The sequence below is a fragment of the Oryctolagus cuniculus genome, chromosome 3 (assembly GCF_051225735.1).
Source record: "Oryctolagus cuniculus isolate XC-2025 breed Fujian yellow rabbit chromosome 3, ASM5122573v1, whole genome shotgun sequence".
NCBI lineage: Eukaryota > Metazoa > Chordata > Mammalia > Lagomorpha > Leporidae > Oryctolagus > Oryctolagus cuniculus.
Window position 1 is genome coordinate 1,722,975 of NC_142869.1, and position 13,527 is coordinate 1,736,501.

At 65.7% G+C, this 13,527-nt stretch overlaps 1 protein-coding gene across 10 annotated transcripts in view; it reads left to right on the plus strand.

Moving 5' to 3' along the window:
• HDAC4 (histone deacetylase 4) overlaps nucleotides 1-13,527 on the plus strand; it is a 228,707-nt gene that overhangs the window by 174,601 nt on the left and 40,579 nt on the right. For all 10 annotated transcript variants that reach the window (XM_070071474.2, XM_070071465.2, XM_070071470.2 and 7 more), the window contains exons 12-14: nucleotides 7,261-7,512; nucleotides 9,774-9,960; nucleotides 12,520-12,653. In XM_070071474.2, the coding sequence (XP_069927575.1) occupies nucleotides 7,261-7,512; nucleotides 9,774-9,960; nucleotides 12,520-12,653 (573 nt within the window). The remainder of the gene's footprint in view (nucleotides 1-7,260; nucleotides 7,513-9,773; nucleotides 9,961-12,519; nucleotides 12,654-13,527) is intronic.

Here is a 13,527-nt window from a genome sequence, read left to right on the forward strand (position 1 = left end):
GGAGATGCTGGCGTGGATCCCTGGCGACGTCCCCTGGCCCGTGCCGGCGCCTGCTGGTCTGTCCTTGGCAGCCTGCAGGGGGGCGCGGCCGCCTGTGCTTTCCCTGCAGCACAGTGGGTGGGGAAGGGCAGGTGGGGAGCGTGGTCCTGGCGAAAGTGGCCAGGCCCTGGAGGATCCGGCGCAGGAGTGGGGCGGGGCCTGGAGCGTGCTCCCTCTCAGGGCAGGGCGCTGCCCCCTCTCCCGCTTCCTCTCGCTGCCCAGCTCCTCGCAGTGGACGGAAGCTTTCCCTTCAGACGTGTAGGGCGGGAGGCTGGCTCTGAGCTCCGCGGCCCAGGGCTCTGCCCTGTTCTGCACTGCGGGAGGCAGGGCCCCCTCGCTGCCCTGCTCCAGCTGCCCGTCTCCCTGCTGGGCACTGGAATCACCGCCATGGTCCCCAGAGGCCCCCACGGTTGGCCCCACCAGCTCTGTCTGCAGATGGCAGGGAGGGCATGGAGGTGGGCGGGCGGTGAGGAGACCCTCCCAGGGACAGGAGAGCGCCGCTGGCCCGAGCGACTCAGGAGCTGCCGCCTGTCTTGACAGAGTGACGAAGCACTGCCCCCACTGCCTCAGTGTTGTTAATTTTGTTGTGTCACCGTCTGACTGATGGGTAGGAGGTTTGCAGAAGACAGGAACACCTATTCGTGTGTGCTGTAGTCTCGGGGAGAAGGATTTGGAAACAGTAATCTCCCCGGGTTCTGTGCCCTGATTGATTTGCGGCAGCCGGTGACAGCTGATTGGCAGGTTTATGCGAGTTTGCCTGGGACTCTCGGTAGGCAGTGATCTTCCTGGTGCTTTGTGGCATTGCCATTCCTGCCTGGGACTGTGGGGCTGCACCCCCAGGGCTATTCCTGGAGGCCCCTGCACGCTCTGGCAGCGGCACGGTCCCCGACCTGCCTTGCTGCCCCGTTGCTCCCTCTGCCCCCCACCACGTGGCCTCAGGGCACTCTGAGAGGCCAAACCGCCAGGCCCAGTTGGCACTGCCAGCAGCTTGTGTGGCCACTGTTTCCCTGGCCCAGGGCTGAGAGCTGCCCTGCGTGGCTCAAAGCATACCCTCCCGCCTCTGTGGCCCTGCGTGCAGTGGTGTCTAATAAAGGCTTACCAAGTGAAGGATCTTCCAGAACACGTGCCATCCAGGGCACTGGGACTTGGTGCTGTGGGCTTGAAGGTGCCCTGTGGGTCGTCCTTTTTGGCGTGACCTCAGTGTGGTGTGGTTGTTACACAGGAGCGCGACCTCCCGCCCCGGGGGGGGCATGTTGTCATGCAAGGCCATCCCTGCAGCCATCCTGTGCAGGGCCATCCCTGCAGCCGCCCTGGCCCCACAGCTGGACGGGCTTCCCTTGGGCTCCACAGTCTCATTCTGGAGCAAGAAACGCACTAAAGTTCTCTCAGGTCACCTCATGGTGGACATGTCCAGCGGCTTGTTGACCAGGGGGGTTTGAGTGCTGAGTCCCATTCAGACTTTTTAAAAATGTATTGTTCCAAATGTGGCTGGGGCGGGGGCGCCTTTTGTTCTTAGCTACCTGATAAAGGGGCTCCTCGTGGCCCGAGGCCTTGGGACGGCCGCGTGGTTCACTGGCCAAGGCCGCGTGGTTCACTGGCCAAGGCTGGTGTCCGCGTCACACTGCTGCTGCGTGCTGCTCCTCCCCAGCACTGCCCAGCCAGCCAGGGAGAAGCAGAACCGGACCTCAGAGGGAGAGTTGGGTTCTGTGGCCGCAGCCCAGGGCGGCCGGACCTGCCTTGGTGCTGAGCTGGGTGGCCCAACCTGCTCTGTCGGGGCTGCCGCACTGCCCTGGCCACCCAGCAGGGCCTCTCTGTGCCCAGGGCAGGTGAGGGCCGGCTGTCCCGGGCCTCTGGGTGTCCTTTGCCACTGCTGGAGGCCTCCACTCTGCCAGGAGACCCGGGGAGGGCCCAGGCTGCCCTATTCCCACTGCTAGAGGCCTCCACTCTGCCAGGAGACCCGGGGAGGCCCCGGGCTGCCCTGTTCCAACTGCTGGAGGCCTCCACTCTGCCAGGAGACCCGGGGAGGCCCCGGGCTGCCCTGTTCCAACTGCTGGAGGCCTCCACTCTGCCAGGAGACCCGGGGAGGCCCCGGGCTGCCCTGTTCCCACTGCTGCGCCGTGTGCCCAGCAGCAGCCTCTCACGGGCCCTGGCCACCTCCAGGGAGGCGGGAACCCCCCCAATAGCAGGTGAGAGTGTACAGACATTCCCTCCGACGTCGCCCCTGGAGAGAAACGTGTCACCCTCATCGCAAGTGTCCCTCTCCTCAGGGACGCCACCTAGAGCCCCTCAGCTCGGGTCAAACCCAGCATCGAGGGTCCCGAGCCCCTGCAGCTTCCCTGGAAAGCACCTGCCAGTCCCTCCTGTGACTCAGATCGGGGCAGCCTCATCCTTGGGCGGGCGCTTAACCCCCGTCCACAGGCAGAGGACGGGGGCCCCGTGTGATGGACGCTGTGGGAGAGTTGAGGCGGCCCGGGCAGGCAGCTGTGCTGCCACTAAGCCCGCGGGTCGCCTCACACGGCTACGGGAGACAGGCCAGCGGACGGTGGGGCCGCCACTGCTGTTCCTGGGACTGTCGCGCTGCCCGGATCTGGGTGCCGGGCCCTGGGACCTTCTCCAGTTTGTGAATCTGCCCTGTAGGTTTGAATTTAAAGGCAATTGGAGAAGGACAGAGGCAGCTGTCCCTGGCTGCCCCCGCCCCGCCGTAACCTCCGTCCCAGGAACTGCTTTCCTCCGGGGCGGGGCCCCACCCCATTGCAGCTCAGCTCCGGAGAGGGGTCCAGGGCTGCTGCCCCCCGGGGCATTAGATTCACCATGGCCCTGGGGTCCTGAAGGTAGTGGGCAGTTTCTGGGCCTCCTCTGACTGGGCACAGCCCTGCAGGGTCACCCTGATGACCCCAACGTGACCTCTTCCTGCTCCTCTCCTTCCTCCTCCTTCCTGGTGCGAGGCCCGCTGCCTGCTGGTCCTTGGGCCTCGGCTCCGCCTGTGCAGGTGTCTGTGTGTGCATCGTCCGTACATGCCTGCATGTTGATCTGCGTGCGCGTGTCTGGGATACCTGTGTCTCTGAGTGTCTGTATAGACATCTCTGTGTGTGCAGGCGGATCTGTGTGTGTATCCTGTGCTTGTCTGTGTATGTGACGGCGTGTCTGTCTGTGTGTCTAGGCATGTGTGTATGCAGGTGGATCTGTGTGTGTGTGCGTGTGCCTGTGCTTGTCTGTGAATGTGACGGCGTGTCTGTGTCTGTGTGTCTAGGCATGTGTGTGCCGGGTGTATCTGTGCCCGTGCTTGTCTGTGTGTGCCTGTGCTTGTCTGTGTATGTGTATGACGGTGTGTCTGTGTCTATGTGTATGTGGATGTGTTGTGCAGGTGGATCTGTGTGTGTATCCTGTGCTTGTCTGTGTCTGTGACGGCGTGTCTGTGTCTGTGTGTCTAGGCATGTGTGTGTGCAGGTGGATCTGTGTGCCTGTGCTTGTCTGTGTGTATGACGGTGTGTCTGTGTCTATGTGTATGTAGATGTGTTGTGCAGGTGGATCTGTGTGTGTATCGTGTGTCTGCTTGTCTGTATATGAAGGTGTGTCTGTGTCTCTCTGTCCATGCATGTGTGTGCCGGGTGTATCTGTGTATCCTGTGCTTGTCTGTGTATGTGACGGTGTGTTTCTGTGTTGCAGATGTGTTGCAGGTGGATCTGTATTTGTATGCATCCCTGTCTGTGCAGGTGTGTCCACGCGTCTGTGCAGGTCTGTGTGCCCCTGGAGCTGTGCGCGGAGCCTCTGTCCTCACGGCCATCTCTGGTTACTCCCCAGTGCCCACCTCCATTCGGCCATCTCCCAGTTCCCACACTCAATTCCCGCCTTTTTGCGGAACATTCCCTGGTCCCCCCAGCACTTGGAGCTCAGCCTGTCTGAGCTGGGCGGACCCTGCCTCTGTCCAGGGAGTCCTGTGCCTCCTGCACGTCTCACACCCACTGGGGCAGGGCTGCAGGGCCTCTCCCGCCGCCTCTGGACCCAGCACCTGCTGGCCTGGAAGCCTCACAGCCCCACCCATAGGATCCGCCATGCACAGGCAGGAGGCTCTCCCTCCCCCTTCCTCCCCCACCCACGAAGAAGCCGACTTCTGTACCAGGCCCTGGAGGACAGGGCCCACTGGGGCGGGCCCTCGAGCCGCTCCCTGCGTCCTTGGCCCTGACACAGCCCCTCACCGTCTGTTCCCAAGGCCATGGCCAATGCGCCCATCTGCCAGGGCAGCCACCTCCGCCTTTCTGAGCCTTTGCTGGGACTCTCAGGCCCTTCCAGGCTTTGTCCTTTGCTCTCCCAGCCACAGCTCTCAGCTGACCTCCCTCAGCCACTCAGGAGCCACGTCTTGTTTCCTGGCAGACGGTGCTGGGCCCGGGGACGTGAGGGCGGCCGAGCTCCGGCCAGGCGGTCCTGACAGCCGGGGCCTGGGGTGCCTGCTGCCGAGGCTGCTGGAGGCTGCTCCACTGCCGGGCTTGCCAGCGCCCTCTGCTGGCAGGGACTAGGCGCGCGCAGACCCAGCCAGGGTCCTGTCCCAGGCTGGAGTCAGGGCTTGGGAAGATGAAATTGACAAGTTAGAGGTGGTCTCAGGTCTCAAAGACGAAGTGGAACAAGTGCACAAAACCGTACTTTAAACAAAACACCTGGGAAATCTGTAAAAGCAACCGAGCGTCTCCCAGCCCTGTTGAGGTCTCACCGGGCAGACAGGAAGCTTGTATTTGTGCACAGGGCAGTGTGATGTCACATCACACACGCGTGGCCCCTGGCCTGCTGCAGGCTCCTGTCCTGAGAAGCCCGTCCAGGGAACAGTGTTGCACGTCCTCTGTCCTCCCAGGTGTCACTGCCCAGTGGCACGGAGCGCTCGAGAACACCGCAGGTGCCTGGGGCCGACGGGGAGCCGCCCGGCGTGGGCACAGGGTCGCACCGCACAAGGCCAGTCTGGGAAAAGGTGCAGACACCGCGTTGTCCCTGCTGAGCACCAGGGTCGAGCACTGAGCCATCGTGAGCTGGGGGCCGTCTGTACCTCGTGTCTGATCACCACAGTGGCCACGTGGGTGCCGGTGTGGGTGTCGCAGGGAGCCTGCCCTCAGCAGCTGTCGGGGAGCCCTTAGCCCCCCAGCCCACACACCTCGTCCTGCATGGCCACCTTTTGGCCAGCGTCTCCCCACGTGCTCTGCCCCCGCCCTGGCAGCCCCGTCCTGCTCTCGGCTCCCTGGGCGCGGGACTTGGCCGGGGGTTGCAGGTGAAGGATGGGCCGAGTTCTCCAGTCCGGGCCTTTCCAGTCGAGCTTCTCTGTAAAGTGGCTCCTGGATGACGTCAGGGCAGGGGGTCACAGACCTAACCTGCCGCCTCTGCTGTCTTAGCGTGAGGCCGGGCGGGGCTCTGGGCATGACCACGTGCCGCTTTTCTGTGCGGGCTGCACGTGGCCTTCTGTGGGAGGCCCTGGGACCTGCCCGGCTCTGACGGCTTAGACTGCAGAAGGGCCATGCAGGGTGTGGACCACAGGGCAAGTTCGCTAGGATTCCATGGGACCGCAGGGCTCTGATGGCAGCACTGGCTGTGTCTGGAAACCTGAGACTCCTCCAGACGGGGCCAGCGCTGGCGGGAAGAGGCGTTCCCCACATCCGGGGCTCAGCACGTCTCTTCCCCAGTGGGTGAACAGGACGGGGGCAGTGAGCGGCCGACGCGGAGACCGTCCTCCGCAGCCTGCGCGGGGGGCGCCTGCCCCTCTTCCCTTTGAGCTGTCTGCTCGCCCACTGCACCGGCTCGCTCCCCCTCAGCCCACATCGTCCTCTCTGGTCCCCAGGTGCGAGGGGCCAGCACGACACGGAGGCCGCATCCCGGTGCCCCCTTCCCCTGTATGTGGTCTGTCCCTGGCCGTCAGCGCTTCCTCCTTCCCTGCCCCCACTACCCCCCCCCCCAGCGTCTCACAAGCTCTTTCTCCGGCCTTCGATGCTCCAGGCCTGCTGGCATCCTGCAGGCCCCAGCGAGCTCTGTAGTCTGCCCCCCTCACCTCCTTCCACCTCGCACCTCTGCCTGGGAGTCTGACGCACTCCCTGTCCTGTGGCAAGCATGGGTGACAACCACACGCCGCGTGGATGAGACAGAAACGGCCCCACCCTCACGTGAATTGCCGACTGCAGGCAAGATGGGTAGAGCAATGGGCGACCATGAAGCCAGTGGGCGCTCCGGCGGGGAAACACGAGGGGTGTGAGGAGTGGAGGGAGTGCGTGCCTTCCCCCGCGGCTCTGAGACGAGGTTAGCACAGCATGCCCTGGGGCTGCAGCGCCTCTAGCAGCTGCGTCAGTGGCTGGGGCAGGGAGGGCAGGTGCAGGGGTAAGCAGAGCAGTTGGCGTGGCCGGGGAGCAGGGGTGAGTGAGCCAAGGAGGGAGTCGGGCATCTGTGTAGGGGAGTAGCCGGGTGAGGATACGGGGGAAGGCAGCGCCAGGGGCCGGGGCACAGTCCACGCTGAGAAGCCAGTGCCTGGAGGAGGAGGGGTGGGAAAAGGAGCTACAGAGAAGAGCACCTGCCACAGGCCTCAGATGGTGGGGCTTGGACAGAGCTTAGCTGGATGGGGCTGGGGGCTTGGTGTGCTGCTGGGGTTCGGTGAGAGGGAGGGGGCTGGCGGAGACCGCCTGGTCCCACGTCACGGCACTGGGCACCTCATGGGCGGTCATCAGTACTTGTGTCCACAGCAGGGAAAAGGTTTCCTGAGAGGAAGGTGAGCCCCGAGCAGGCCCAGGACAGAGGGAGACGAGAGTGAGCAGGAGAGGAAGTGCCTGCCGCCCTCTGTGCTGACGGGCCAGGGGCACAGCACGTCCCTGGGACTCGCTAGGCGTCATCGGGCACCAAGGGAGGTCTCTTCTGCTGCTGGGGGTCGAGAGGGTGGTGACTCATCAGTTGTGAGGCGAGTGTTGCTCCCTCTGCAGACCCGGGTGACACCTGCAACATGCTTCAGGCTGCTCTGTGCCTGGTATGCAGGAGGTGCTTAATAAACGTCAGGTGCTGGCCTATCTTCTCCCTTGGCTGGGAGCCTGCCGGGCATTGGTTTCTCAGCACCATGGACAGCACCCCGTGCCGCTGTGGGTGAGGGAGTGGCACCTGCTGGCCTGGGTGTAGGCTGCTCATGCACCTGCCGGGTTCTCCGCCCCGTGCTCCCAAGGGGTGCAGGTGTGGGGACCCTGTCACTCAGCTCCGCTCGTTGCCCGGCAGATCATCTCCAAACCCAGCGAGCCGCCCCGGCAGCCTGAGAGCCACCCCGAGGAGACGGAGGAGGAGCTCCGCGAGCACCAGGCCCTGCTGGACCAGCCGTACCTGGAGCGGCTCTCTGGGCAGAAGGAGGCGCAGGTGGCGGGGGTGCAGGTGAAGCAGGAGCCCATCGAGAGTGACGAGGAGGAGGCGGAGCCCCGAGAGGCGGAGCCCGGCCAGCGCCCGCCCACAGAGCAGGAGCTGCTCTTCAGACAGGTGAGTGTGGGCACTGGGCGGCCGCCGGCAGCCCCCACGTGGTCATCAGGGAAGGGCCCCCTGTGTTTCCCTGTGGTTCTGTTCCGCGTCGGCCGGGCCCAGGCACTGGGCATTTGCCTGCTGTGCGTGTGTGTCTCCCGCTTCCCACACATCCAGGCACTCCCAGCCGGAACTCTGCCCGGCTGCCGGAGGGGAAGATGGGCCTGGGTTGTTAACTGATCAGAAAGGCGGCAGGGCCTGGCCAGGACCTCTGGAGCAGAGTGCGAGCGAGTGTACCGCGTGGGCACTGACGTCACTAGCCAAGCTCACAGGAAACTGGTGAGCAAATCCAGCAGCAAGATGCTGGGTCAGCAGGAACCGTGGCCACTTGGCTGCTCGCAGGAGCCCCCGTGCCGGGCACCGCTGGTTCCTGGAAACTGATCGGCTCCCCAGAGGGTGGCCCCAGGGCCTGCATGCAGGGTGCTGCCTCGTCCGCACCTTGCCGGACTCCATGCCACTGCCCAGGTGTGCGGCGTCTGTGCAGGCGGGACAGCGTGGCTCTTACCTCAAGTTGGCACTGTTTGCCACCAAGCCTGCGAATGCAGGCCTCGCACCCTGGGGGCACCTGCGCCTGCGTCGGCAGTGTGGATCGCCAGAGCTTCTCCACTGGGGGCAGGCCGCGCTGCCCTTAGTCCCGGAGCTGACCGCAAGGTCTGTTCCCGCCGCTCGTGAGAGGGGCCCCGTCTCTGGTTTCAGGCACTGCAGACAGAGTGCAGGTGACAGAGGGAGCCCTTGTCCTCCTCGTCCTCTCGTGTGGGCACACAGGTGCCACAAGGCGCCCTCCCCATGCACCGGGAAGGCTGTGACATTCATGCAGGAAGCGGCTCTTCCGAAACCTGAGTGCAGTGTCCCAGCACGGTGCCCCCAGGGAGCTGTAGGGGCACTGTCTTGGAGGTGATAAAGTAACCACTCACTTAGGGGAAGGAGCCTGGTCTGCTCCAAGCGGTGGGCCTGGGGGACCCACGGGTGGCTTCTCCCGGCTCCTCCGGCCCCACACCCATCCCGGCTCTCTCTTCCACTGCTCTCCTCGGGCTCTTCCTGAAGACGGCAGAATCAGCCTGCGCGGCGACGTTCTCTCCTCTGGCCAGAGGCCCTGGGACGGCGCCCACTTCCCATCCAAGCCTGGGGCCGACCTGATCTTGCAGAATCGCAGGATCTGTTCATCAGAAGACAGGACACGGGGTGGGGTTGTGGGCGAGGCAGCGCTGCCTGCTCTCTTGACCGGGTTTATGACACGGGTGGGGCTTTCCTTCCACTCCGCCTCGGGGGTCCTGGGAGGAGGCTGCCCCGCTCGCTGCACACCCGCATCCCGGCGGCTAGGCAGGCAGGCCCCGCGGCAGGCGCGTCTCCACCTCGCTCCCTCCCGCCGCACTCGCCCTCCCAAGGGGGCGGGGCATGCACCTCGGTCATCCCTGTTCCCGGAGGCACCTTGCGCCTGCTTCTCCTCCACAGGCCCCCGTCCCTGGCACTGAGGCTGTCTCGGTCAGAGAGCAGGAGTGGGGGCAGCCACAAGGGGGCCGGGCACCCTCTCGCCCAAGCTCGGCACACAGGTGAAGCCCTCAGAGCCCAGTGAGCGGCCGAGGCTCTGCTCGCCGCCTGTTTAGTGCAGTGCAGCTGCAGGGCCCCCAGTGTTCCACAGGTCCCCGCCCACCTGCCGGTCAGCGCCTGCCTCTGCCCCTGCCGACCCCTTGCAGTGTGGCCCCTGCTCCCCTCGCCTCCTCCAGGCTGTCCCTCCATAGCTCAGCACCCCCTAGAGACCCGCTTGATCCCCCAAACTACACCAGCCTCGCCGGCCCGTGGACCAGGACTCACGGGGGCAGTGAGGGAGAGCCTTCAGGTGGCATTCCCTGGCCCCGTCCGCTCCGGCTTCTGCCAGAAGGCGGGGCCTGCAAGGTGGGGTGTGGTGCCATGTTCTCCACACTCACCCTGCCCGGGGGCCCGTCCTCGCCGGCCACCCCAGGCACTGGGGGCTTGTGGGCAGCCTCGGCGGGGGCTGTGTGAGGGAGGATGCAACCCCTGGACCAGGCGTGCTTGTCCCCACTGTCCCCGTTGTCCCCACTGTCCCCGTTGTCCCCACTGTCCCCTTGTCCCCACTGTCCCCGTTGTCCCTGTTGTCCCCACTGTCTCTGTTGTCCCCACTGTCCCTGTTGTCCCTGTTGTGCCCACTGTCCCCATTGTCCTCACTGTCCCCATTGTCCCCACTGCCCCCGTTGTCCCCACAGCAAGCCCTCCTCCTGGAGCAGCAGCGCATGCACCAGCTGAGGAACTACCAGGCGTCCATGGAGGCCGCAGGCATCCCAGTGACCTTCGGGGGCCACCGGCCGCTGTCGCGGGCGCAGTCCTCCCCCGCGTCTGCCACCTTCCCCGTGTCTGTGCAGGAGCCCCCTGCCAAGCCGCGCTTCACCACAGGTAACGGCTCTGCCCGCCCCAGGGCCACGCGCCTGTCCGGTGTGCACCCACGGGCTCCGACACTTGCCGCCCGGCAGCCTGCAGAGCGACCCTGACCGGCACTGCCCGGGGCTGGGGGTCGGCGAGGCCACGCTGGGCAGCAGGGAGTGGGCGGGTCAGCCCTGGGTTCCCTTCCCGCCCTCCCTGGTCACGGGCTTGGAGGCCCTTGTTCTCTTCCCGGAAGAATCGTAGTGTCGGCAAAGGGCGGGCCCACCTGTGCCAGTGCGGCCAGGTGGTCAGACAGACACGGGCCTCGTGCACTTCCTGGTGTCCGTGTGCTCTCTGTCATGCCCACACGCCCCCCACGTGCACACACAGCAGCAGGTGCACTGATGTGCCCTGGGGTCACCTTGAATACGGGCTCAGCTGGCCTCGGTTCCCAGCACAGGAGTACGGGCGGGAGGAGCCACTGTCCACTGTTGGCACAAGCGGGAGCCCGTGCTTTGCCCTGCTCTCCCCACCAGTGACCTGACCGTGACAGGTGGCGGGGTCACTCCGAGCGGTCTGGGTGCTCAGCAGAGCTCCAGGCTGCCAGCCTGCTTGGTGGAGGCCGGCGGGGGTGGCGCCCACCACACGGCTCCCTGCAGGCTGCTCAGCGCTGGGCCCTGTGCTGTGTGTGTGTAGTCCTAGGTGTGATGTGACCGTGTGCACACTCAGGGTGGAGCCGCAGTGCTGGGCCCTGTGCTGTGTGTGGTGTTAGGTGTGATGTGACTGTGTGTGCACACTCTGAGGGCAGAGCCCCAGTGCTGGGCCCTGTGCTGTGTGTGTGGTCTTAGGTGTGATGTGACCGTGTGCACACTCTGAGGGTGGAGCCGCAGTGCTGGGCCCTGTGCTGTGTGTGTGGTCTTAGGTGTGATGTGACTGTGTGCACACTCTGAGGGTAGAGCCCCAGTGCTGGGCCCTGTGCTGTGTGTGTGGTCTTAGGTGTGATGTGACCGTGTGCACACTCTGAGGGTAGAGCCGCAGTGCTGGGCCCTGTGCTGTGTGTGTGGTCTTAGGTGTGATGTGACCGTGTGCACACTCTGAGGGCAGAGCCCCAGTACTGGGCCCTGTGCTGTGTGTGTAGTCCTAGGTGTGATGTGACCGTGTGCACACTCTGAGGGTGGAGCCGCAGTGCTGGGCCCTGTGCTGTGTGTGGTGTTAGGTGTGATGTGACTGTGTGCACACTCTGAGGGCAGAGCCCCAGTGCTGGGTTCCTTGGAGCCTCTCTGGCCCAGGTCTCTGAGCTTAGGGCAGAGGTTGCTCCCTGGGCAGACTGGGATCTTAAAGAACCCCACGCTGTCGCCCCTGGAGGTCAGCCCAGGCCCCTACAGCATGGGGGCCACACACAGCCCACCCCTGCAGGCCAGCCCAGGCCCCTGTGGTGCAGGGACCACACACAGCTTACCCCTGCAGGCCAGCCCAGGCCCCTGTGGTGTGGGGGCCACACACTGCTCACCCCTGCAGGCCAGCCCAGGCCCCTGTGGTGCAGGGACCACACACTGCTCACCCCTGCAGGCCAGCCCAGGCCCCTGTGGTGCAGGGACCACACACAGCTCACCCCTGCAGGCCAGCCCAGGCCCCTGTGGTGCAGGGACCACACACTGCTCACCCCTGCAGGCCAGCCCAGGCCCCTGTGGTGCAAGGACCACACACAGCTCACCCCTGCAGGCCAGCCCAGGCCCCTGTGGTGCAGGGACCACACACTGCTCACCCCTGCAGGCCAGCCCAGGCCCCTGTGGTGCAAGGACCACACACAGCTCACCCCTGCAGGCCAGCCCAGGCCCCTGTGGTGCAGGGACCACACACTGCTCACCCCTGCAGGCCAGCCCAGGCCCCTGTGGTGCAGGGACCACACACAGCTCACCCCTGCAGGCCAGCCCAGGCCCCTGTGGTGCAGGGACCACACACTGCTCACCCCTGCAGGCCAGCCCAGGCCCCTGTGGTGCAAGGACCACACACAGCTCACCCCTGCAGGCCAGCCCAGGCCCCTGTGGTGCAGGGACCACACACAGCTCACCCCTGCAGGCCAGCCCAGGCCCCTGTGGTGCGGGGGCCACACACTGCTCACCCCTGCAGGCCAGCCCAGGCCCCTGTGGTGCAAGGACCACACACAGCTCACCCCTGCAGGCCAGCCCAGGCCCCTGTGGTGCAGGGACCACACACTGCTCACCCCTGCAGGCCAGCCCAGGCCCCTGTGGTGCAGGGGCCATACACTGCTCACCCCTAGAGGCCACACTTGCTCACCCTGCAGGCCGGGCGCCCCAGCCCCTCGTCTCACCTCCTCACTCACACCCATGATGTGTCGTGCGCCTCCAGTGCTGGGGCCAACGGGCAGCGCTGGGAGTGAGGCCACAGGCCCCCTATCGCCTCATCTCTGCTTCTGGCTGTGGCTCCTGGCCTGGCGGGAGAGGGGTCTGAGTGGATCGTCCTAGCCCTGCCCCCTTGCGGGGAAGCGGTGGCCCCACAGCCGGCCTGGGGCAGCGCTGGGGCTGGCGGGCGTCCTGGGCGGCTCCTGACGGTCCTCTCTGCACGCTGCAGGCCTCGTGTACGACACGCTGATGCTGAAGCACCAGTGCGCCTGCGGCAACACCAACAGCCACCCCGAGCACGCCGGGCGCATCCAGAGCATCTGGTCCCGCCTGCAGGAGACCGGGCTGCGCAGCCAGTGCGAGGTGAGCGCCGCCCCGTGGCCGTGGGCCTCTCCGCTCAGCACTGCCCCTCTTCCTTCCTGTGGTCGCTGCCCTGCACACGTGGCTTCTGGCCGAGCTCCCCAGCTGCCGGGGACGTGCGTCCACCTCGAGGGGGCGGAGCTCTGCAGGTCTCAGAGCAGGCCTCCGGGCTGTTCATTAAAATATCGTCTCCCTGCTCTGCTGTTTCCTGAAGCTTCCCTGAGAACGTGACGCGAGCCTCGGGCCTTTAGTTGTCCCCGGGGGTCACTCCCTGCGAGGCGTTCGGTGGGGGGCAGTGCAGTCGCGTGGCGGGGGCCAGTCTGGTGTGAGTCCGGCTGCCAGGGGCCACGTGTGTGCGGTCACCAGGACTCACTCCCCTCCAATCCCGGCTGAGTGGCCCTGGGGCCGGCAGGACAGCAAGGCTCAGCCGCGTGGGATTTTGAGCAGCACTGCCAGAGGTCGGCCAGATCTCTCCGGCCTGGAGCTGCCGTCACCGAGGGTGTCCGGCCTCACGGTCCTGCTGATAATGCAGGCACCAGAGGAGAGGCTCGGAGCCGGGAGCTGGTGGCCTCGGGCGACCTCACGGCACCATCTGCAGGGATTCCCTGCGTGGCCGCCCAGGTCCCGAGTGGAGGTGGGCGCCATCCAGATCCACGCCTCTGACAGCCCCGCGCGCCCACCGGGGCCAGGGCCCGAGCGGCTGTGCTGAGCGCCAGGCACCTCGGCCGCCTGGTGACTTTGCCCTGCGAGACCCCGGCTTCTCCTTGAGGAGTGAGGACGGCCACGGCTTCCCTGCTCTGTGGGTCCCTTGACTCCGGTCCCCTTTACCGGCTCTTAGTGACTTAAGTTTTCAGGAAGAGCGGGGTTCAGGCGTCAG